Source organism: Acomys minous (assembly GCF_964271855.1).
Source record: "Acomys minous genome assembly, chromosome: 17".
In the NCBI taxonomy this organism is placed as follows: Eukaryota; Metazoa; Chordata; class Mammalia; order Rodentia; family Muridae; genus Acomys; species Acomys minous.
In genome coordinates, this window is record NC_140500.1 from 28,937,495 (window position 1) to 28,960,143 (window position 22,649).

The following is a 22,649-nucleotide window of genomic DNA, read 5'->3' on the forward strand; positions in this document are numbered from 1 at the left end:
TGGGGTTAAAAAAAGAAATGTTATGGTTTAATAGTGATGTGTTTGTATATCAAGTTAACAAGGGATCAACTGTGCTGGTTAGTTTTTTGTCATTTTGACACAAGCTGAGAAAGAACGACAAATGAGAAAATACCTTCATCAAACTGGCCTGTAAGCAAGTCTGTGAGGGCATTTTCTGGATTAATAATTGACACAGGAGGGTCTAGACCACTGTGGGAAGAGCCATCCCTGCACAGGTAGTCCTAGCCTGTATAAAAAGGTGGGCTAAGCAATCCTTGAGAGAGCAAGCCAGTGAGAATGTTCCTCCATGACTCTGCCTGAGCTCCTCCTCCAGGTTTCTGCCCTGCTTAAGGTGTCCAGACTTCCCTTCACAAGGAGCAGTAAGTTGTAAGATGAAGTAAACCCTTTTCTCCCCCAGGCTGCTTTTGGTCATGGTCTTTTTCACAGCAACATGAAACAAACTGAGAAAGGCACATTCTTGAACACATCAATAGAGCTCTTAGGAATGGAAAGTTTGGTTGACTTGGAGGCACAACAATCACAAGCCCATGGTAAGTTCTATCACTTCTCAGGGTTCTTCCTTACATAAAGTGAGAGGGTCTCAGGACATGTGGCTAATACCTCATCACTCTCCACCTCATGTCGCATAGGCCTAGCTACATGCATCACCCTTCTCCTTTCCCAGCATCTTCAATAGGCAGCAGCCACATAGGCCCCGCCCCACCCACGCCTTTGGAGCTCCTCCTGTCCTGTGTTAAGCGCACAAGGTCTTTACTGTCAACCACACAGGGAGGAAGCCTGAGACCTACGTTAAAATGTCCCAATTCCTGCCATCTCTGGTATTCTCTGTTCTCTAGTCCCCAAACCATTTTGAGACTGAAAACCTTCAGAAGCCGGCTCTGACTACCTGCCACAGGAAAAGCCAAACATATATCATGAGGGCACAGTACCTAAGAAAGGCAAAAGTATATGCTCTTGTTAGATCACAAAGTTTTAAGAAAAAATTAAAATCTACTTAAGCTATTATACATAAATAACTTCAATAAATGCTTATTCCTTGAATAAAAACAAAAAAGCCAGCAAGCTATGGGTATGCATTTAGAAACCGAAGACCAATCTACATACACATAAATCACCAACATGTTTTTATGTTTTTTTATTTGAGGGGGGTCCAAGACAGGGTTTCTCTGTATATCCTTGGTTGTTCTGAACTCACTTTGTAGACTAGAATGGCCCCTAACTCACAGAGATCCTCCTGCCTCAGCCTCCCCAAGTGCTGGCATTACAGGTGTGCGCCACTGCACCTGGCTACCAAAATGCTTTTTAAAGAGACTGATTTGTTGTTGGCATCAAGCACAGGGATGTCCATCATTCTCCTAACATGGACCCAGAGGACTGCCCTGACCACAACAAAAAGAAGCCTCTAGCTCCTAACAGATTCCCAGTAGGTTCTGTTTTGGTGGTTTGAATGAGGCGTCCTCCACAGCCCTGGACATTTGATTACCTGGTTCCCAGCTGGTGGAGTTATTTGGGGAAGCTCAGGAGGTGTGGTTTTGTTGGAGGAAGTGTGTCACTGGAAGTGGGCTTTGTGAGCTAAACAACTTGCTACATTTTTCGTTTTCTCTCTCTTCCTGCCTGTAGTTAAAATATGAGCTCTCAGCTTCCTACTCCAGTGGCCACGCCTATGCTTTGCCACCATGGACCCTTGACTCTCTGGAAGCATAAACCCAGACAAATTCTTTCTTCAGTAAACTTCCTTGGTCATAATATTTTATTACAGCAACAGAAAAGAAACTAGTACAGAAGCTGGTACTGGAGAGTTGGGCTGTTGCTGCAAGAGGCCAGACCTTATGCTTGGTCCCCAGTTGATGGACTGACTGGGAAGGATTAGGAGTTGACGTGTTGTTGAGGGAGGTGTGTCACTAGGGGGTATGCTTTGAGGTTTCAAAAGCCCATGACATTGCTAGTTAACCCTCTCTGCCTCATACTTGTGGATCAAGATTTAAGTTCTCAGCTACTGCTCCTGCCATGCCTTCCTGCCTGCCCCCATACGCCCCACCATAACGGCATGGACTCACCCTTTGGAACATGAGTGCCAATAACCTCTTTCACAACTTGCCTCTATCATGGTGTCTCTTCACAGAAGTTGGAAAGTAACTAACACACTACTTTTTAAATACATGAACAGTTAGTACAATGGAAGGCAAACTAGGCCTTTGGAAACAACACTTTTCATTTTTGTCTGTGTATGAACTAAGCTTTAATGTAAAACATATGCCTCACTACAGATCAAAGGAAACTGAAAGTAACTATAGGAATGTTATTTCTACAAGGAAAACAACAAAATCAAAATGAATAAAAGAAATCATGCTATGGTGTCAGGACAGAGACCTCAGAAGTGAATGTTGACAGCTCCCAGGGAGGAAAGTCTTCCCTCCACACAGGCACTTACCACGTACGTGAGATTCATCTGGCTGGGCAGCCAATCAGTACAACTTAGTGACTTAAAACTACACAAATGAGCTGGGCCTGATAGTGCAAGCCTATAATCCTAGCACTCAGAGGTAGAGGCAAGAGATGAGTTTCAGGCCAACCAGAGCTTTATAGCAAGACCTGTGTGAAGAAAACAAAACCAAAGGAAACCAAAACCAACCAAGCAAACTCCCAAACAATGACAACAAACTCCCACAGAAACTTATTGTCACTGTTCAGCGGAGCCCTAGGTGTAGCATGGTAAGAATCTCTGCTCAGGAGCCCCAGGAGCAGCATAGATCTTTATTCATTATAGTCACTTGTAGAATGTAGTTCCTGGCAGCATTTAAACACAGAACCCAATCTGTTTGCTGGCTACCATTCAAGGCTACATTCAAGGCCCATCTCATGACCCCTCTCTATCCTTAGACCCACTTGTGCTGTCAATCTCCCTAAATTCCCTTTCTGCCACCAGCTATAGAAAATGCTCTCCTTTTATTCATAGCATTTCAGTAAGGCCATGTGTTCAGTCTAGGACAGTCTCTGTACTCAAGGGCAGGTGTGCTATATGAAAATGGGAGTACAACTCAGGCCTTCCCCAGGCCACAGGGTGGAACACACTGGGCATGGTATTTTAGAAACCCTGTTTATCGGAGTACCTTTTAATTTGTGTCTCCTTCCCAGGAAGCTATAAAGGTTACTGCCCTCCTACTTCAAACTAAAGGGTAGTGATTTGCTGTTCACCACCCGCTCAGCAGACCTGACTTCATAAAGTAGACTCGGCGGCCTCGCTTGGTGTTTCAGGCACTGAGATATGCAGATGGAGATTGTGTCTCAGTGAAATTACTCTGTGGAAGCCCATGCTTCACAGTAAGAGGCTCTCTTCTATAAATAAATAGCCAGTTGTGTCCAACCTAAACAGTGGCTACAATTAGAGAAGAGGCCACTCTGTGGCTGCTCTGATACGTACATCATGGCTCTTGCTGGAAGGCTGTGCCAAGAACCAGTCTTCATAAGAGCAATTAACTAGTCTGGCCACTAAAAAGTGAATAGACAGTATAGAATTCATGGAGGAGAATGCATAATAAAGAATTACTGAATACAATTAGTATCTGCATTGCAAATGACTCAATGCTGCCTAGCAGGTCGCACTAACACTGAATTCTCTTCTTAGCCTGATGGCACAGTCATGTGGGCAGCAGTATGTCTCCAGTACAATGAGAGGCACAGGGCGGAGCAGGGAGAGGAAAGCAGCCACAGAAATGCTTTCTTAAGACTTGCCTTCCTAAAGTCTCCACAGCTGGAATAACAACAAAGTAGCTCATGTTTATAATAAAGAACAGCAAAGGCAACAAATTCTAAGCAAAGATGTCTCCATAGATCCAGACACTAAAGTTGTGACCATATAAAGGGTCAAAATCACCAGTGATGGGTTTGGTCCAAGGGCTGTGTCTGTGTCTGTGCCTATGTATATTACTCAAAAGGTCCTTTCACTACTGTAACTTCCTTTAAACAGTGAGTTTTAGGGTGGTAGCAAAAGAGGTTTGACTCCAGAGTCCTCACTGTGCTCTCTGGACACTCCATTGAGTGTACTGCCAAGCAGAGTTTAATCATTTAAGTATCAGGTCAAGGTCCTGAGGAGTCAGTAACCAAGTTCAAGGACAGAGTTCCATTCCTAGAATCAACAGGGCTTGTGGGAAGAAGCTTGGCACTATGGTGCCCACTTGTAATCCCACCACTGGAGAGGTAGAGACTGGTGGATCCTGAGGTTTGCTGGTGAGCCAGTCTAGCCTACTTGGCAAGTTCCAGGGTACTGAGAGACCCTATCTCAAAAAACAGGGGATGTAACAGCCAAGGTTGTCCTCTGGCCTCCACATGTACATGCACTCACTTGTGCACTTGAACACACGTAAGTGTATACACATTTGCACACAAACTAATTATTATCAAGCCAAGCCACAAGCCTGCTGCAATGATCAAATAAAACCCGAGGGAAGGCAGGAAGGCCACACAGAACATCAGTGTTTGCTCGAAAGCTTCTGTGCAGACCTGTGCAGACGACACAGTGAGTTCACAGGTTCCACCTCTGCTAGGACTAACCCCTTCCTAGTGTACAGCCCACGTCCCCTCCTCAGGTGGACAGAGCTTCTGTTTAGGCCTCCTGTCTTGCCAGCCTTAGTTCACGAGGCACACAGCTAGAGAACGCTACTGTTGAGAACACAGTACACCACACTAGACCTGCTGAGTTTCAAGTAGGAAAATGAAACCAGCCATTTTAAAAGTCCATGGTGCACGCCTTTAATCCCAGCACTCGGGAGGCAGAGGCTGGTGTATCTCTGTGAGTTCAAGGTCAACCTGGTCTCCAAAGGGATTGCAGGAAAGCCAGGACTGCACAGAGAAACCCTATCTCAAAAAACAAAACAAAAACAAAGAGAAGTCCATATCTCCTTCTCCTTAAAACACACACGCGCGTGCGCGCGCGCGCGCGCGCGCGCACACACACACACACACACACACACACACACACACACACATTTTTCTAGGTAAACAAAGTATATCAGCCTTGGCTTCATGCATATAGGGCAAGTAGTCTACCAGTGAGAAACTACCAACCCATGTCTTAACAAAAAGAAGTTTCTGAAGCTGTCTTAAAACGTCAGCAGCCCAGAAGGCTAGGGTGCTCCCAGCAGCCTCAGAAGGCTAGGGTGCTCCCAGCAGCCCAGAAGGCTAGGATGCTCCCAGCAGCCCAGAAGGCTAGGGTGCTCCCAGCAGCCTCAGAAGGCTAGGGTGCTCCCAGCAGCCCAGAAGGCTAGGGTGCTCCCAGCAGCCTCAGTCTTACTCAGTCCTAGGCCCCACAGCTTCTGTCTCTGGGGATGCGCCTATAACCACCTGCAGGGCTGGCTCTGCCTTGGGTTTTTCCTCAAAAGAAGCTTTTTACCCTTTTATCCCATGTCTTGCTTCCTTCCTTCCATTACACCAAGGTTTATGAGGATGGAGAGATTACTCAGTGGTAAGTCTGAATCCCCAGCATCCATGTAAAAAGCTAAGTGTGGTGGTATTCACCTGTAAGCCCAGTGCTTCGGGTGAGGGTGGAGACAGGCAGAGCCTAGAAGCTCACTGTGAGCACTGGGAATAGAACTCCAGCCCACAGGAAGAGCAGTGGGTCTCTATTGCCTCTTGTATTCCACTCCACTTATCTGCATGCTTTATGTGACGTCATCCTGCTTGTTGCTATGTATAGTCTAACTTGAAATCAAGAACAGCAGCACCTTCCTCCAACACTGCTTTTTTTTTTTTTTTTTTTTTTTTTTTTTTGCTCAGTATTACTTTAGCTAGCTAGGTTCTTTTGTGCTTCCATAAGCATTTTAGGATTTTGTTTCTATTCCACGAAAAAAATTCTACTGCCATTTTCAAAGAAATTGCACTGAGTGTATAAATTACTCATAGACTATATGTGTTTTCAAAATATTAAGCAAGTTATTTCTTGTTATCAAAAAACAATGCGTTGACATCAATCTTCCTGTTTTGATTACTAAAGATGGTTTGAGCCTAGTTAGGATTTAAAAATATGGTCTGAAACCACAATTCCTTTTGCATCTAAGAATTCTGATAGGCTTACCTTTATCTATGACCTAGAACCTGTCTTTCATGGCTCAGTGTTTTGGTCTGTGGGCTCAGTGTTCTAACTACACCATGGAGTGAGGGGTTCCTTCTGTCTGTCTGGAGCTCTAAATGCCCCGAATCATCCAAATCTTTTCTCCTAGACTTGGGAGATTTTTTTCTGAATACGTTATTTATACTGTTAGTCTGAAGATCTCGCCTTCTATGCCCTTGACTCACAATTCAGGCTTCTGATGGTATTCAATATACATGGTGTACTTTATGTTTTATTACTTTATTTTACTGTTGTCAATGTATGAATGTTCTAACTCATCTACCTTAACATACATTCCTGATATTCCAATTTCCACTCAACCCATTCCAGTTTGGTGAGCTTTTCTACAAGTGTTTCACTCTAAACTTTTCTAAAATTTCAATTTGACTTTTTAGTATTTCTGTATTTTTGTTCAATTCTTCTTTCATGTTCCATACTGATCTTATTTCATTCAGTTCTTTGTATTCTCTCAGTTGATTTAGGAGTTTGTATCCTCCTTGATTTTATTACACATTTTTTTTTCTTTTTTGCCCCTGAGACAGGGTTTCTTTGTGTAGCCTTGGCTGTCCTGCACTTGCTTTGGAGACCAGGCTGGCCTCGAACTCAGATAGAGTGATGATGGGCTGAGAATACCACCCAAAGAAAGATCACTGTGAGGGAAGCTGGTGTCTCCTGGGCCACATCCTAGCAGGCAATGTGCTACTAGATATCTATCTATGGTAACACACTGCAGAAGGGACAGATGCATTGTGGGTCCACATGCTAAGCAAGATGACAACACATAGTAAGAAAGATGGAACAGAAAGGAAGAGTGAGCCTGGCACCATGTCTGAAGAACCTGTCTCTAGACTATTTACTTCTGGACATCTAGTCACCTGAGTCATATAAATTCATCTCCAGCTTCTACACTCCTAATCGGAGAAACAGACTCTGGTACCTGAGATTTCTCTGCCTCAAAAGTATGATTCGAGAGAGTGGGGATGGAGTTTCTCCTATAAGTCCCCTCCCCTAGAACATACTCCAAGTTGCCTCACTGGAAAAACATAACTGCAAAAAGCTTTATATGGTCCCAGAGTGGACTATAGGAATGCATCAAAGAAAGAGGGATGTGTAGGGGCTCGGGCAGTAAAGGGCATGCCTCTAAGCATGAGGAAATGAGCTTGGATTCTAGGTCGCCTTGCTGATTTAATGAGCATCACGCTCAGTGACAGATCTGGTGTTAAAAAAAAAAAGGCAGAGAGCAACAGAAGAAGACACCTGAGACTGACCTCTGGCTTCCAGGTTACACATGCACTAACATGCACACAAGTACATGTACATATATACAATACACACACACACACACACACACACACACACACACACACACACTCCCTCTCTCCTCTCTCTCAAAAATTATAAAAAATGGCAGTATTAATACATGCAAAGTCTTAAGAATACAAAATCCCCAGGGTACAAAATAATGTATTTTGGAGGCACTTCACCTTAGAAATGTTGCTTGGATGACTCATGGAATGTCCCAAAGTCTTCTCATTCTGCAAGAAAGCCAAACAGGTAGTAATTATTAAGCTCTGACTTAAAACATGCAAAGAACAAGTACTCAATTATACCACTTCTAGTAACAAGCTATTCCTGTAAGTAAACAAACCACTGTACTAGATATATGGTTCTAGGTATTAGACATTGGAAATTTGGGCAAAAGCAAATAAAACAATGGTCCCTGACCTAAAGGAACTTATCAGGGAATGAGCAGGATTTTGGAATAATAAAATAAAGCCATAACAATTGTCTTAAGACACTTTGAAATTCAGTCAGGGATGAGAAATCCTATGCTCTCTTATACCTGAAGAGGACCATGTTATGAAAAACCACTAAAAGATGACTAAGAGGGTTGGATGGGTGACCCCACCTCTAACTGTCAAAGTTTTGGCAACGCCCAATTGCCATCCTCTCCATCGAGTAGTCCTGGAGCACAGAATTCTGGGATTACATTGGCCTCCTCCCTCTCATATCGTTAACAACCCACCACAAACTAATTTATCAAGTTCTCCTCTCTTGGCCTCTCAACTTTGTATCTCATGTCCTCTTTTACTGTTAATGCTTTAAGATCTTTTTGTTTGTTTGTTTTTGTTTTTTGAGACAGGGTTTCTCTGTGTAGGCTTGGCTGTCCTGGACTCGCTGTGTAGACCAGGCTGGCGTCGAACTCTCAGCGATCCACCTGTCTCTGCCTCCCGAGTGCTGGGATTAAAGGTGTGCACCACCACGCCTGGCCACGATCTTTAAAAACTAACTTTTCTATACTGTTCCTCTGCTCCTAAGCTGACCTTCTCGATACGTAACAAACTGCTTCCCCTTCACCAACTTTATATAATGAAGTCCAAATCCTTATATCCTGAAATGGGACTATAACTATTTTTAGAGACAGGGGCCTCTAATGTGGTGATTAATTTGTAAAGAGGTCACTAACAAGGACCACAGCCCAATACTGGAAGCATGCTGGCTGCACTGAAGATACTCTAAAGAGACACTTGTGCCTCTCCCTTAGGCTGTCAGTACTGAAACAATAGATTCCAAGACACTGAAACTTCCCCAGGAAATGTCATGCAGAGAAAGAAAAGGCTGGGAACATGGTGTCAGCAAAATGGAAAGCTTGTCTCCCAGACAGAAATTTCACATAGTCCTGACCACTTGTCATACATACACAGTGGGAAAAGGCTGGACCACATCTTGACTAGGACTACTTAATCAAGTGTTGGGGGGTTATTTGAGAATGGCCTCCACAAGCTCTTCTGTTGAATACTTGGTCCCCAGTTGGTGGAACTATTTGTGAAGGATTAGGGGGTGTGGCCTTGTTGGAGCACTGTGTCAATGGGGGTGGGCTTTAGAGTTTCAAAAGCGTCTCTGTGTGTCTGTGCCTCTTATTTGTAGATCAAGATGTAAACTTTCAGGTGTTCCTGCTGTCATGCTCTGCCATCATGGATTCTAACACTCTGAAACTGTAAGCCCCAAATTAAGTGCTTTCTTTACATGTCAGCTTGGTCACAGTGTTGTAGCGCTGCAACAGAGAAGTAAGACACTATGCGTGCCTCTTGCTCTCTATTCAAATCTACCCTACTAGGACCCCAGAGGGGGACTTAGGGGATCACTGGACTGCTATGTGCTTCCAGCGTAGCCACACTGAATAGTCTCTTTCTGCTTTTCCCTATTGTGTCTTTGGTTGGCTTACTGAGGATGGGAGGCCAAGCCTGGCTTGTTAGGGTTGCTAGGACAGAGACTCACAGTAACAATATCACTGATAGTCTAAGAAGAGACAGAGACGGGACAGGCAGAAGGTAATATGAAGACACAGAAGCCAAAGAGGGATCAAAAGAAGCCAATCTTGCTGGTACTTCAAGCTGAGACACCCAGTCACCAATCACAAATCTTCTGCTACTTAAGCCAAAGTAGCCTAAAGCAGAGGTTCTCAATGTTCCTAACACTGTGACCCTTTAATATAGGTTCCTCATGCTGCAGTGACTCTAATCATAAAATTATTCTCATTGCTACTTCCTAATCATAATTTTCTACTGTTATGAATCATAATGTAAATATGTGTTCTCTGATAGTCTTAGACAACCCCTGGGAAAGGGTTGTTCACCTCCAAAGTGGTCACAACCCACAGGTTGAGAACTGCTGCCTTAGCAAACAAATAGTCTTCCTACTATGCATGCTTGTCTTACTTAGGGCCCATGTAAATACAAACAAAATTAATTACAAAAAAGATATTTTCACTTCTACTCTTATGATCCATTTTCTTTTATGTTTACACAAACTATGCCTAGGGGAAAGGATATGTAAATGTACTGAGGTAAAAACACTACAATTGTCAGAAGTAAAAAAGATCATTCAAAATCTTTTAGAAAGGCTTTCCACTCCATTAATCCTTGCTTGAAGATAACTAGGCATGCAGCTTGTCTGACACTCTCATGCACAAGAACATAGCTCTTATGGAAAGGATTGAGGAAGCCAGCAAGAAAGACTAAAATTTTCCCTTCTCTCAACACACCAAATTCCACACTGCCTTCTTTCTCATTCTTGCCTTGAATTTATATATATATTTCTCTTATGGAATAATCAATATTTTAGTGAAAGTTTTCAGATCAATTAGCACTTATATTTTGGTAATATTCTTTTTTGGTGTTATAAAAATGTGTGCAAATTTTAAATATTTTTATCATGTTCTTTTTTAAAGCTGAACATAAACAAAAATACAGTTCTCTTTAAGTGTACGATATAGACACTATTGTTGTTAAATGTTTAGCCTTAATGAAAGACTTCTTGGTCTTAGGTCAAACTGTTAAAAAGGAAAAGGATAAAATTATAAAGTATGCTCAAAGAATTGAGAGTATGACATTAACGACAGCTTTAAGAGTTTAGGCTTTTGAACCCTCAGGGTCCTTCCATTCCACCATTCTTCCACACCACTCTCAGTGCTCCACCCAAAGTCCAGCAGTGCATCCTAGCCTCTGTTCTGATCTAAGTGGAGTCTCTCAGAGGCCATCTATGTTGGGCTAATATCCACCTATAAGTGACTATATAACATGCATGTCTTTCTGTGTCTGGGTCAATTCATTCGGGATGATCATTTCTAGTTCCATCCATTTGCCTGTAAATTTCAAGATTTCCTTGTTTTTAATAGCTGAGTAGTATTCAGGGGGCCTGCACAAACTGTTGCACCAACCAAGGACAATGCATGTAGTAATCCTAGACCCCTGTTCAGATAGAGCCAATGGAGAGCTAATTCTCCAAGGCTGTCGGGAGAGCGGGGACTGCCTCTGACATGAACTGTCCTGCCCCCATTTGATTATATTGCCTTGGTGGGGAGACCCAGCAGCACACAGAGGAAGAGGAAGCAGGCTATCTGGATGAGACCTGATATGCTGTGGCCATATGGTGGGGGAGGAGGTCCTCTTTTGTCAGAGGCCTAGGGGAGGGGAATAGGGCAGAAGAGGGAGGGAGGGCGGGAAAAGGAAGAAATAAGCAGGGGATAGCATTCAGGATATAATCTAAATAAATTATAATAAATTAAAATTTTCAAAAGAACTTAAGTTTTCATTCCGTCATGTTATTTATACACTCACCTACTAGAAATATGACTATCCAAAAATTCTGTATCTATTCAAGCCTCGTTTATGAATGAAAATGTACTACAGATAAACAAAGAGCACAGTTATGAATTCTGGCTTTAAGATGAATGTACTGGTGATTTGCCACCAGATTTTAATTAACTCATTAAGTTAAAATACCATGCTTTGGATTATCTGTACAGAAAATCAGTTATATTCAGCATCACATCACCTACTGTGGTGGTTTGGCTGAGATGCCTGCCTCACCCCCACGACTCCCCATCCCCATGCAGGCTCATATATTTGAATGTTTGGTCCCCAGTTAGTGGAAGCAACTGGATGGAGGAGGTGTGCTACTTGGGGTGAAGCTTTGAGGTTTCAGGAATACCCACGCCATTCCCAGTTAGCTTTTTCCTCAAGCCTGTGGATCAAGATGTAAGTTCTCCACTACTGCTCCAAACACCATGTTTTTCTACCTGCCTGCCTACCTGCAGCCATACACACAATGTGGTATAATCAGGATAACAACAACCATGGTGGCAGTGCACTGAAGAACACAATTGTTTCCACTGCATTTTCCACTAAGGATCCTTGAATTCACAATAGGTTTTTATTGTTAATTATGTAAACAACTAAATGAACAGACATTTCTGGTTTTTAAAAATTATGTATGGGGGCTGGAGAGATGGCACAGCAGTTAAAAGTACTGGCTTCTCTTCCAGAGAACCAGAGTTTGATTTCTAGTACCCGTGTAACAGCTTATAATTATCTGGAGCTACAGTTTCAGTTTATCTGATGCCCTCTTCTGACCTCTGTGGTCATCAGGCTCACACATGGTGCATATACATATATACAGGCAAAGGCTCACACATACAAGATAAAACCAAATCTTAAACATCTTAGTGTTTTTTAAAGTATGAAATAAATATATAGAACCTTAAAGCTAATCTACCTCAGTGCAAGTTAGGATTCACTGATACCGCTTCCTGCAGTTCTATATGAGCCACAACAGCTGCTGGAAGTCACAGTTAAGAATGCACTAACTTAGAAACACCCTCACTGACTAGGCCCTTAAGACCGGGGCAGCAAATAAAACAAAGACCCTCATACACTTATAGAGCTGAATAAGATGGAGAGGGAAAGTGGAGCATGATGGCCCATGCCTATAGTCAGGGTATTTGGGAAGCTGAGTCAGAGGGACTGTACAGTAAGACCCTGTCTCAAAAGAAAAGAAAAGTGTTACCTGATTTGGTTCCAATTACTTTTGTGTAATTCTGTGTCCAGTAGCTCTGGAGCATCCCACAGTCTCAACAAACAAAAGCATCATCCGTACAAAATCCAACAGACAAAGCAAAGGGTAGCATTAGAACAGCCCTAACAGATGAAATTGCATGCCTACTTTGCAAGTGTATGTGCTCAAACATGCTCACATATACGCGTGTGCGCAAACACACACACACACACACAGACATTCACATTGATACATGGTAAATAACATCGACATACAGAACAAAGGCCCTTTGTTCCATCTTCTGTCTGTTTTTCCAAATGCTCCCAAAGAAAGGACAGAGGTGGTGTCTGCAGACAGTACCTTCTCTAGAAAAGGGTCTGTAGCTTCATTCATTCAAAAACTACATCATTCTTCTCAGGATTTTTCAAAGCCAAAATCCATGACTCAAAATTAAATGGCCAACATGAATTAATAAAAAGACATTTTACATCAAAGGATGGTATTTAAAAATCGAAGCATGACATTTAAGTGTATATTGTCTTAAGAATATGCTTGGCAACTGCAAGGAATATATTCTATTAGAACAAATTCTGTGACAAACAATGCACATCCCTGGCATGTAAACTGCAAGGTTAATGTTTGGTGGCCCCGGGGAAAGATTTCTGAGCACCTCTGCGGTTCCAGAGCTTGCCATGGCATCCCTAAAGTCAGTGAGAAATCTGGGCAGTGCTGACAGGGAACTTCTCTTACCTGAAGCTTCATCTTCCAACAGGAATGCATGGGCGTGTCCTCAGTACAGATCTTTCCAGCAGCATGGTGCCCTGCACAGAGGTGGGCTACGCCTGAACTGCAGCTTTGCAGCATCCAGCAGAGCCTCACCGCTCTGTTGCTGGACGTCAGTGCAACATTCCTGTGATCAAACTGGACTAACTACCTACTTCCTCCAGCTGATTTTCAAGGAATGAGGTGGTTAATGAATAATTCATAACAAGTCCATTCCCGAAACCCATTTCACTTCTACCCTATGGTCCTCCTGCAGCAACATGCAATGTAAAGATTCTAAGCTATACTTGCTCATTTGCAAATAATTGAAGTTCAATTCCAGTCGATGGCAGTAAATGGCACTGGATCTATTTATTCTTGTTCGTTAACCTATCACCCAGACTTACTTGAGAGACTTCAATTTTAAAAAAAAGGAAAAAAGGTAGAAAGGGTAAATAATTAACCACAGATATCTGAAAGAACAAGAACATTTTTCCATCTTGTCCTACTGGGGCTGAGCTGTAGGAGAAGCAGCAGAATACATGTAAATCCACACCAGCTGGGGGGTGGGACTGCTGAGCAGTGATGCTAGGAAATAAACTGCTTGGGGGGCGGGGGCAGGATTTCCCTGCTCTCGGGCTATAAATAAACCTTTTATCTCCCTGTTATTCTTCAAGTAAGCAGATGAACATTTGTTTCCCCCAACCTGTTAATGCTTGAATATTTACAAATGAGTGATGCCTAAAGCAGTCATTTTTTTGCTACTCAAAACACAATTCCAAGAGAAACTTGAACTGAAGACTGACGACCACCTCCCTGCTCTGGCCACTGCCTTAGGAAGTCCAGTAGCCTGACTTGCTCTCCTCCTGTTTCCTTCAGCCTACGCTGGTGCCTGGATGTACTCCCTACTAATGTCATGTTTAAGCTCTCTGTCAGTGATCGGGGAAGGGAGTAAGTATTCTGTTCCTAGCTCCTTTTGGCTTATTTGTTGGTTTTGCAAAATGGTCTTCCATGACCTCCTTGGCCCTGCATTTCTCCTTTCATCTTATTTTGTTACTTTATAATATCACTTCTGAGTTTATGCTTTCTAAAATTTAAGTGGTTTTGTTATTGCTGTTTTTAAGATTTTATTTTTAGGATCCAGAGAGGGTGGTCCCCTTGGGTGGTTCACTCTTTAATCCCAGGACCTGGGAGGCATAAGGCAGGCGGATCTCTGTGAGTTAGAGGACAGCTTGGTCTATGTAGTGACCTTGTCTTTAAAAAAAAATAATAATTTTAGAGGTTAAAGTGATGGCTCAGCAGCTAGGAGCACTGGCTGCTCTTCAAGAGGACCCAATCAGCTTCCCTTTCTTTGTCTAGATTATCCAATTCCCATACAGTAGCACAAACCACCCATTTCTGAAAGAGAAGAGGAATCCATTCTATCCCTAAACACACAAGTTTTTCGCTCTGCTGGACAAACTTGGATCCCAGGCCTGGATCCCTCACCATCAACTTGAGGTAGTCTGTCTCTGGATTTCCTGAAACCTGCTGCTTTCAATAAAATTTGGTTGAGTGCTGAGACTTTACTATACCTGTCCTTTTATTCTTTAAATTACCAGAGAAAAAGACTCATTTCCTGCAACTCTAGTGACCCCCATCATAGTGGTATCAGCACCATTCCCTAGGCAGGTGGTCCCAGGCTGCAAAAGAAAGCCAGCTAGAAGCGAGCCAGAGAGCAGCATTGCTCCATGATTTCTGCCTCCAGGTCCTGCTTGAGCCCCTGGCCAGAACTCTCAATGACAGAGTGTGACCTACAGCCTAAAGTAAACCCTTTCCTCTGCAAGGCTGCTTTTGATCACAGTGTCCATCACAGAAACAGAATGAAATTAACACATGGTGGCACATACTATGTCTCTCATTTCAGAAGGGTCCCGCCACACTTTGGGAAAGGACTGCTACATAGCCCAGCCTTGCTGAGTTCCCCACTTTAGCCCATTACACTGAGCCTGCAAACTAGACTTCCTGTCTGAAAAGGCTGACTGACTGATCAGAATTTCAGTGATGTGGAGAGGTGTGGATTTTGTAGGCCCAGGGGCTAATTACTACTTATCTTGGGCTAACTTTAGCCCACTAAATAGCCATTCCTTTCTCCTCACTCTGTGTTGGACCTAATATTCTATGACTAACAGATAAAACCTTACCTTATAACCTAATAGAGAAAAATCTTTAAGCATATACTGCTTTAACAGAACTCTAGTTTTACAGTAGCTAAGGGCTGAGCACTGTCAGGCAGCTGGTGCTCCTATTCTGCTGCCACCTGTTCACCTGATGTACCCACCAACACATTTAAAAAGTTACTTATTTATGGATTTCTTTCTTCTGTTTCTAGAAAGAGTTCATGAAAACGACACCTTATTGGAATACAGTATTAGGGGTTCCTGGGCCCTGGTCACTAACATTTAGTTCCAGAATAAAGCACATCTTTCACTCCCTTTCCACTTCCTTCCTAGCTGACACAAACTGTACTCTTCTCCAGTGTATTTCCCTGCCCCAGGAGGGAAGCACTTAACAAAGACTTCTAGTCTCTTAGAATTTCCACCATTCTAGCTAGGACGGCTGAGACCTACCCACTCACTCCTGCCACCATCATCAAGAATTTTTCGGTATTTTGTCCATTCTCTTTATCTGTGAGACAGTGTAGAGAACAAAACAGCATCTGGCTCTATTTAGAATGCAAATGTGGAGGTAAGACTGAATAACTTAATTCTTAAAAGTAAAAAGATGCCTCCTATAAAAGTATCAAGAGTATATTAGGAATATATGGACACATGGGCATGTTACAAACGTATTAGGAGCTAGTGAACTGGTTTAATAGGTAATGGCTACCCAGCTTGGATACAGAGAGAGACGGGGTAGGCAGGGGAAGAAGGAGAAGGAGGAGAGGAGGGAGGGGAGAGGAGAGGAGAGGTGAGGAGGGAGAAAGAGATTGAGAGATTAAATGATTAAGTAAATAAATATTTTTCTAAGAAACTAAAACAAGTCATGGGTACACAGAAGTGGGTTTTGTTTTGGTTTTTAATTTACATCATGCACCATAGTTCAACTCATCTCCCCATCTCCATTCCCACCCTTCACCTTTGCAACCCCCAAATTAACACACACACACACACACACACACACACACACCATAGAAAAACATCTTTTCATAGAAGCTGTGTGTCCCACAGTATATCCCTCTGTCCACACATCTTCACTTGCAAATGATCATTGCAATGAATCATTGGTCTGGTCGGAGGTCTCTGGCTTCTGTGACACCATCAATACTGGGTCCACACTGAGATTCCTACTGGTTATCCTGTTGTTGCTCTATGCAGCTTTAGATCAGCAAGACTGGCCCTCCATGCATCCCAACTGTTCGCAGATGATAAAGATTTTGAGAGCAGGCCAACTCAGGGCACTGGATGGTGACTGAGCTAGTCAGCACACTAGCTCTGCCTTATCCATACCACTAGGTGTCGAGAGCTGCGATGCTGCCACGCCTAAAGATGGCGCTGGCTTCCACCTCCCAACGGTGAGTGCTCTCCCTGGTAAACAAGTCCTTATACGGCTATCAGCACAGGCATCAAGCCTTACGGTCTCCGTGACTCATTTCGGACCTATGGAGAGGCTACACGTGGCTCTCCCTGTGCTGTAACTTCATTCCTGAGTAAACCGCCTTGAGAAGGAAGCTGGCTGTCTTGAGTCTTATTCCTGCTGGTCAGGAAGGGCACGGACAACTAGGGTGAATGCTCCAGCTAGGCCACCCAACAGTCCCTACCATCAGCAAGAGGCAGGGTCAGCTCTCCTGCTCTCTTGCCCTAAGGGCTGGTTCGCCTGCACCCCAGACTCCAGAGCCAGCTCCACTGGCTCTGCCCAGTCAAAGCACAGAGACCACTATCCCAAGTGCTGCAGCCAGTGAAGGGGCAGGGATAGCTCTTCTGCTCTCACATCCTCAGGCCAGCTTAACCCTGCCTTCCCCATCAGGGCCAGCTCCACCGTGTTGCCCATGTGAGGTGTAGGGCCCACTCTATAGCCAGTGAAGAGGCAGGGCTAGATCTCCCAATCTCATGTCCTTGGGACCAACTCTCTCCATGGTAATGAGTGGGAAGGAAGGGAGGGCATCACCACCAAACCTATGCCACTTGTGGCAGAGGAGTGGTGGGGTAAATATTCTAAAAGTCTGCAAAAAACAGGCCTGAGGATTGAACACACCAGAGCCATGAGGAATGCAATACTCTCACATGGACTCTCCCATAAACAAAAGACACCTGAAGCTAGGTATGGTGGCATACAACTAAAAAAATTACATCTAACATTGATGGTGATGGTCCCACTAACCTGTCACCCAACTACTTGTTTTGTTTTTCAAAGAATAGAAAGGTCAAGAACTCTCACCTGTCCTGGAGTTTCATCTCAGTTAGGTACCCATGGCAGATGTAGCCTACTCAGACTGTGGTGTCAGTGCCCATCTGTCCATCAAGACCCACTCCTATGCCTCACACCTCTACACCCTCCACCGTCCTGTATCTGGTCTCTGCAGCTCAACTTTGGAGACTAAACACTGAAATCTCTAGAAGCTCTCCAACTTATTGGGTGATGGTCTTGTGCACTGTGTATTCAGATGCTGATTTCTGTGCCCCAATATCAGTTTGCAGTTCGGACATGGGCACTGTCACAATCATTGAAGAATCTCCCATATCAATGTTGTGTATAGAATGCTTCTCAATTATCTCTGATTGGTTAACAAACAAGCTGACTGGGTAGAGGACAAAGGAGGCAGGACTTCTGTGCCCAGTAGAGACCAGAGGAAGAGGTTCAGGAAGGAGGGAAAAAAGGGGGGAGTGGAAGAAGGAGAAGGAGAGGGAAGCAAAGGGTGATGGGGCGGTGAACGCATCATGACAAGGCCATGAGGAGTTCGCCATAAGGATAGAGAGACACTGCAGAAGGCCAAGGGGAGACTGAGATGGCAAGTAACAAAGGGCACACAGCTAGGAGGTAGCCTGACTAGCATGAGTGAGTTAGAACAGATGAATATCTGCCCAGTTATAGTGCTTAAAGCTTGTTGAATAAATCTATAGGTCTCTGTGTCAATTACTTAGGAGCTACATTGGGTATTAGAAAAAAAATCCTTATATTATTTTTACAACAATAGAGTTCTTTAAAACCATATTTACCCCATTGTACTTGCATTAGCTCTCTGCCTATGCCTCTTTGAACTCCAACTCTGCTGTGGTCTAACACTTCTGTAGTGATTCTGCAACACACACACACACACACACACACACACACCTGTGCAATGTGATCTGACAGTTAATATTCATGACTAAGACAGAAACTAACGGAGTTGTAGCTAACAGCCAGCTACCAAAGAAAACAGAGACTATATAAACTGTAGTCAAGAAGGCTTAAGTTGCATATGAATTTGTTAATTCAATAAATTTTGACACCAAGGAAAGACACAAATATGCCCACTTGTTCCTGATGTTGTACACATGGCACACAGCCTCTGCACAATATGGGTCTATGATTTTCTCTAAGCAAGCCTTCTAAATTCTTGAAGGCTTATTTTTTCCCACTGATCCTTAGCTGACTTCTTTGCTGAATCTGCAGTTGGTATGTTTCTTCCAGTTTTTACTTACTCTTTATACTACTGAGTCTAAGAATTTGACTTTACTCAATTATTTTTAAATTGAGATTTATTACTTAAAGAAATTTAAACACAGCCAATAAACATTCATTCATTTATTTATCAAAACACAGTCTTATTCTGTCACCATGGAACTTGCTGTATGGACCAGGTTGGCCTTGAACTCACAGAGATCCTCCTGCTGCTGTCTCCCAAGTATTGGGATAAACCCACTGATCCACAAGGGCTGACTACATCTTTCAGTGGTAAAGGCCAGAGCTCAATCACTAGAGCTCACATAAAAGATGAGGTATTGAACCAATGCTACAGAGTCTTTTTTTTATTGAACTCTGTATGTATGCTGTGAAAAGTGTGCCACACAGGCACATACATAAGTGTGTGTGTGTGTGTGTGTGTGTGTGTGTGTGTGTGTGTGTAGAATATTTTTTAAAGTGTCAAAGTGTTAAAGTGTCAAAATGTAGTACTGGGACATAATAAAGTTAGATGCTAACATGCTGACCCTTCCCTCTTTAACTCAACTTTTATTTTACTCCATATTCTGTTTGCCACGTGTCTCGGGGATGCCAACACCTCTTCTCCCTAAGTATGTCAGGCTAGCAAGTACTTCACAAGGCTGCTAAGGTGAGAGCTGCTAAGAACCCTGGAAAATACCCTCCTCGTCCTTAGAGAAAAAATGTGAATCTTCTTCTCTTCTTGACACAAGGCCGAGAGCCATGCTGACTGCTGCTGACAGCCATCTGCTACTGTAAGGGAGGTTTCCCCTGAGGTGGAGACGGGTGACTGTGAATGGCAGAGCAGAGAGAGCCTGGGCCTTGAGTATGGGCCTGAAACGCTAAGTCAGCACACCTGAAGCCCACCTTTCTTATATGAGTACTTGTACACACGAGCTAGAAACGTTTTTCAGGTTGGGCTGCTCAGTCTGTGCCTGCAGCTGAAAGCACCCTAAAAACATCTGGCCTATTTATTTGTAATATTAAACCCTCTTATGAGCATTTTAAATTAGCATAAAATTTCAAACCCATTATAAAGGAATCTAATGTGACTTTGAGAATCCTTAAGAAAAAAATCAATGAGCCTCAGAATTAACAGAGACCTAGCATGGGGCACGGTAATGCATGCATTCCAGCTCCCTGGAAACAGGAAGCTCATGAGTTCAAAGCCATCTCAGGCTACATATCACTAAACCTTGTTCTCGAAGGAAAAACAACAAAAATACAAATATTATCTAGTCCAACAAGTAAGGAACATAAGCCACTTTATCCTCTAATGTCATAAGCATACTTGTTTCCCCTCAATAGTCTCCCAGAAGCAGCTCTCCAGGCAGCTTCCCACAGAGCCAGTTCTATCCACTTTGCTTTATATGAAAATAAAAGTAAACCTACCTGCCAACGATCTCATACTTTGCCTTAAAATACCAGTGGGCACACTGAGTTGTAAAAGTGGAATAGAAGGGTGTCACAGTCGAGCTCAATGATGGACGCAATAGTAAATACAGCATGCACATGCCATGCTTTGGACACCAGTTTCACTAGATTGTCAGTTAACAGTTGATAGCAGAACCACTAATCAGCATATAAATAGGCTATTAACACTTTTCCTCACAGTTTACACACACACACACATACACACACACAACTCTTTCATGCTTCAAGGTGTCCTCTCACTCCTGATAATGATGACATGAATATAAAAGGAGAATTTCTTCACTTAAGTTGGGGCAAAAATAATTGCAATTTTTCACAACTGAAATTTGCTGTTTGCTATCAGAACACACTGCTCATTTGGTTACACTGCTCATTTCTTCACTCTTTTTTCTTTCCTACTGACTTTGCTTTATAATTCATATTTACTTCATCTGTGATGATAATGTTAGACAAAAAATAAAATCAAACAATTTTTTATTCAAGTTGCAAAGAGCCATAAAGCAGTGGAGAGTGCTCTCAGCCATCATCAGTGATTTGTTAGGAACTCCTCTTGAATGTGCAATGATGCGGTGGCTGGGGAGGTTTTGCAAAGGAGAAGGGTAGTGGCTGCCATCAGAAGTTGACAGTGACCAACTGAGAGCAGCCATCAAAGCTGATTCTCTTACAATAAAAGGAGAAGTTGCCATGCAGACCAGCAGCAGAAGCAAACTGGAATAGTGACAAGGCTTGGTGCGTGCCTCATGACCTGACAAAACAGTCATACTGTTGAGCTGTCATCTTCTTTTTTTCAGCATAGTAACAATAAACCATTTCTTGATCAGACAGCGACACAAGGTAGATTATATTCAGCACCTGGTGATAGTCATTCAACTCAGTGACTGGACCCACAGCTGCAAAGCCTTCCTAGGCAGACCTGCAGCAAATGGTCTGGTCCACCACGACTTTCTGAATCTGAGAAGTTGGCTCAGCAGGGCAACAGGATACACCAAAACCCCAAAACCTCGTCCAGGACTAGTCAGTGGAAAGGGTCCAAATCTTTCCTCTACAGCACCTGAACACACACTGCAAATCAACACTTCAGGATTTGAACAAACCGGGTCACAGAGTTTTGGGTCATTCACCATGTTCACCTATCCTCTGCCAAGCAACTACTTTAAGCATCTTTAAGCATCTTAACAACTTTCTCTGAGGAAAACATTTCTACAGACACTAGGAACAGAAGATGCTTTCCAAGAACGCCTCAAATCCTGAAGCATGGATTTTTATGTTGTAGGAATATACAAACTTAGTTCTCATTGGCAGAAATGTGTTGACTGGAATGGTTCCTGATTTAAATTCAGGATCTGAGCTGGGCACTGGCGCACGCCTTTAATCCTAGCACTCAGGAGGCAGAGACAGATGGTTATCTGTGAGTTTGAGGCCAGCCTGGTCTACAAAGCAGGATAGCCAGGGTTATTACACAGATAAACCCTGTCTCAAAATAAATAAATACATAAATTCATTCATTCCAGGGTCTGAAACCAAAATTCCTTTTGCACAAAACTGACAAAAGAAATTCTTATAACTATTAGAAGAAACAAAAACTTGATACATTGATATTCCAGGTTTTGCCTTTCAAATTTCTCTGTGCTTTCGTGAAATTTTTCTGTATCTTCATGTCCTTAGTAGAATGACATTGAGGTAAACAAACTTTAAACATAAAGGACTGAGGAGAATATTATGCGTAAGAGATAAGATGATAATGACAGTCTCTCATCCATCTTCATGAAATCAACTAGCTTCTCTTGACGCCAGCAACACTTCCTCCTCATCACCCAGATTGGTACAACTGCCTTTCATGTGGCCATGAACCAGGGAACTAAGTTGTGTGTCTCTCTGACCTCAGTATTGGCCTCTTAGTGCTCGCAGCCTCCATGTGGCCACTCCAGCAGTGTCTATTTCCCACCTCCACCCCTTGAATTCTAGTGAAAGTTTTACTCATTATAGCAAAGTGTTCCATATAATCTGGGAAATGATCTATGACAGCAGTACTTGTGCTTTTGAACATGTGAATTTATTAAGTTCCAGTAACCAAAAATAAAAGAAATAGCAAGCAGGACACAGCAGCATAGAGGAAAACATCAAATCAGGAGTCTGCAGCATCCAGCACAGACACCTGGAGAAGCTGGGCTACCGAGAGAGCAAACAAAAGTAACATTTTCAGGTGGGGCTTGGAAATATGCAGACAACAGCTGGAGAAGTCAGGGCGCTGAGCAGCAATCCTGCCTGAGTTTCCTATGGTGAGCTTTGGGTCTCCCCAATGCTGGCGATTTTATATCATGGGACGAACAAC

The 22,649-nt window shown here is 43.1% G+C and overlaps 1 protein-coding gene across 3 annotated transcripts in view; it reads right to left on the reverse strand.

Moving 5' to 3' along the window:
* The window catches only part of MARCHF8 (membrane associated ring-CH-type finger 8), a 78,527-nt gene that overhangs the window by 11,398 nt on the left and 44,480 nt on the right, over positions 1–22,649 (reverse strand). For all 3 annotated transcript variants that reach the window (XM_084766805.1, XM_084766807.1, XM_084766806.1), the window contains exon 3: positions 7,612–7,662. In XM_084766805.1, the coding sequence (XP_084622931.1) occupies positions 7,612–7,662 (51 nt within the window). The remainder of the gene's footprint in view (positions 1–7,611; positions 7,663–22,649) is intronic.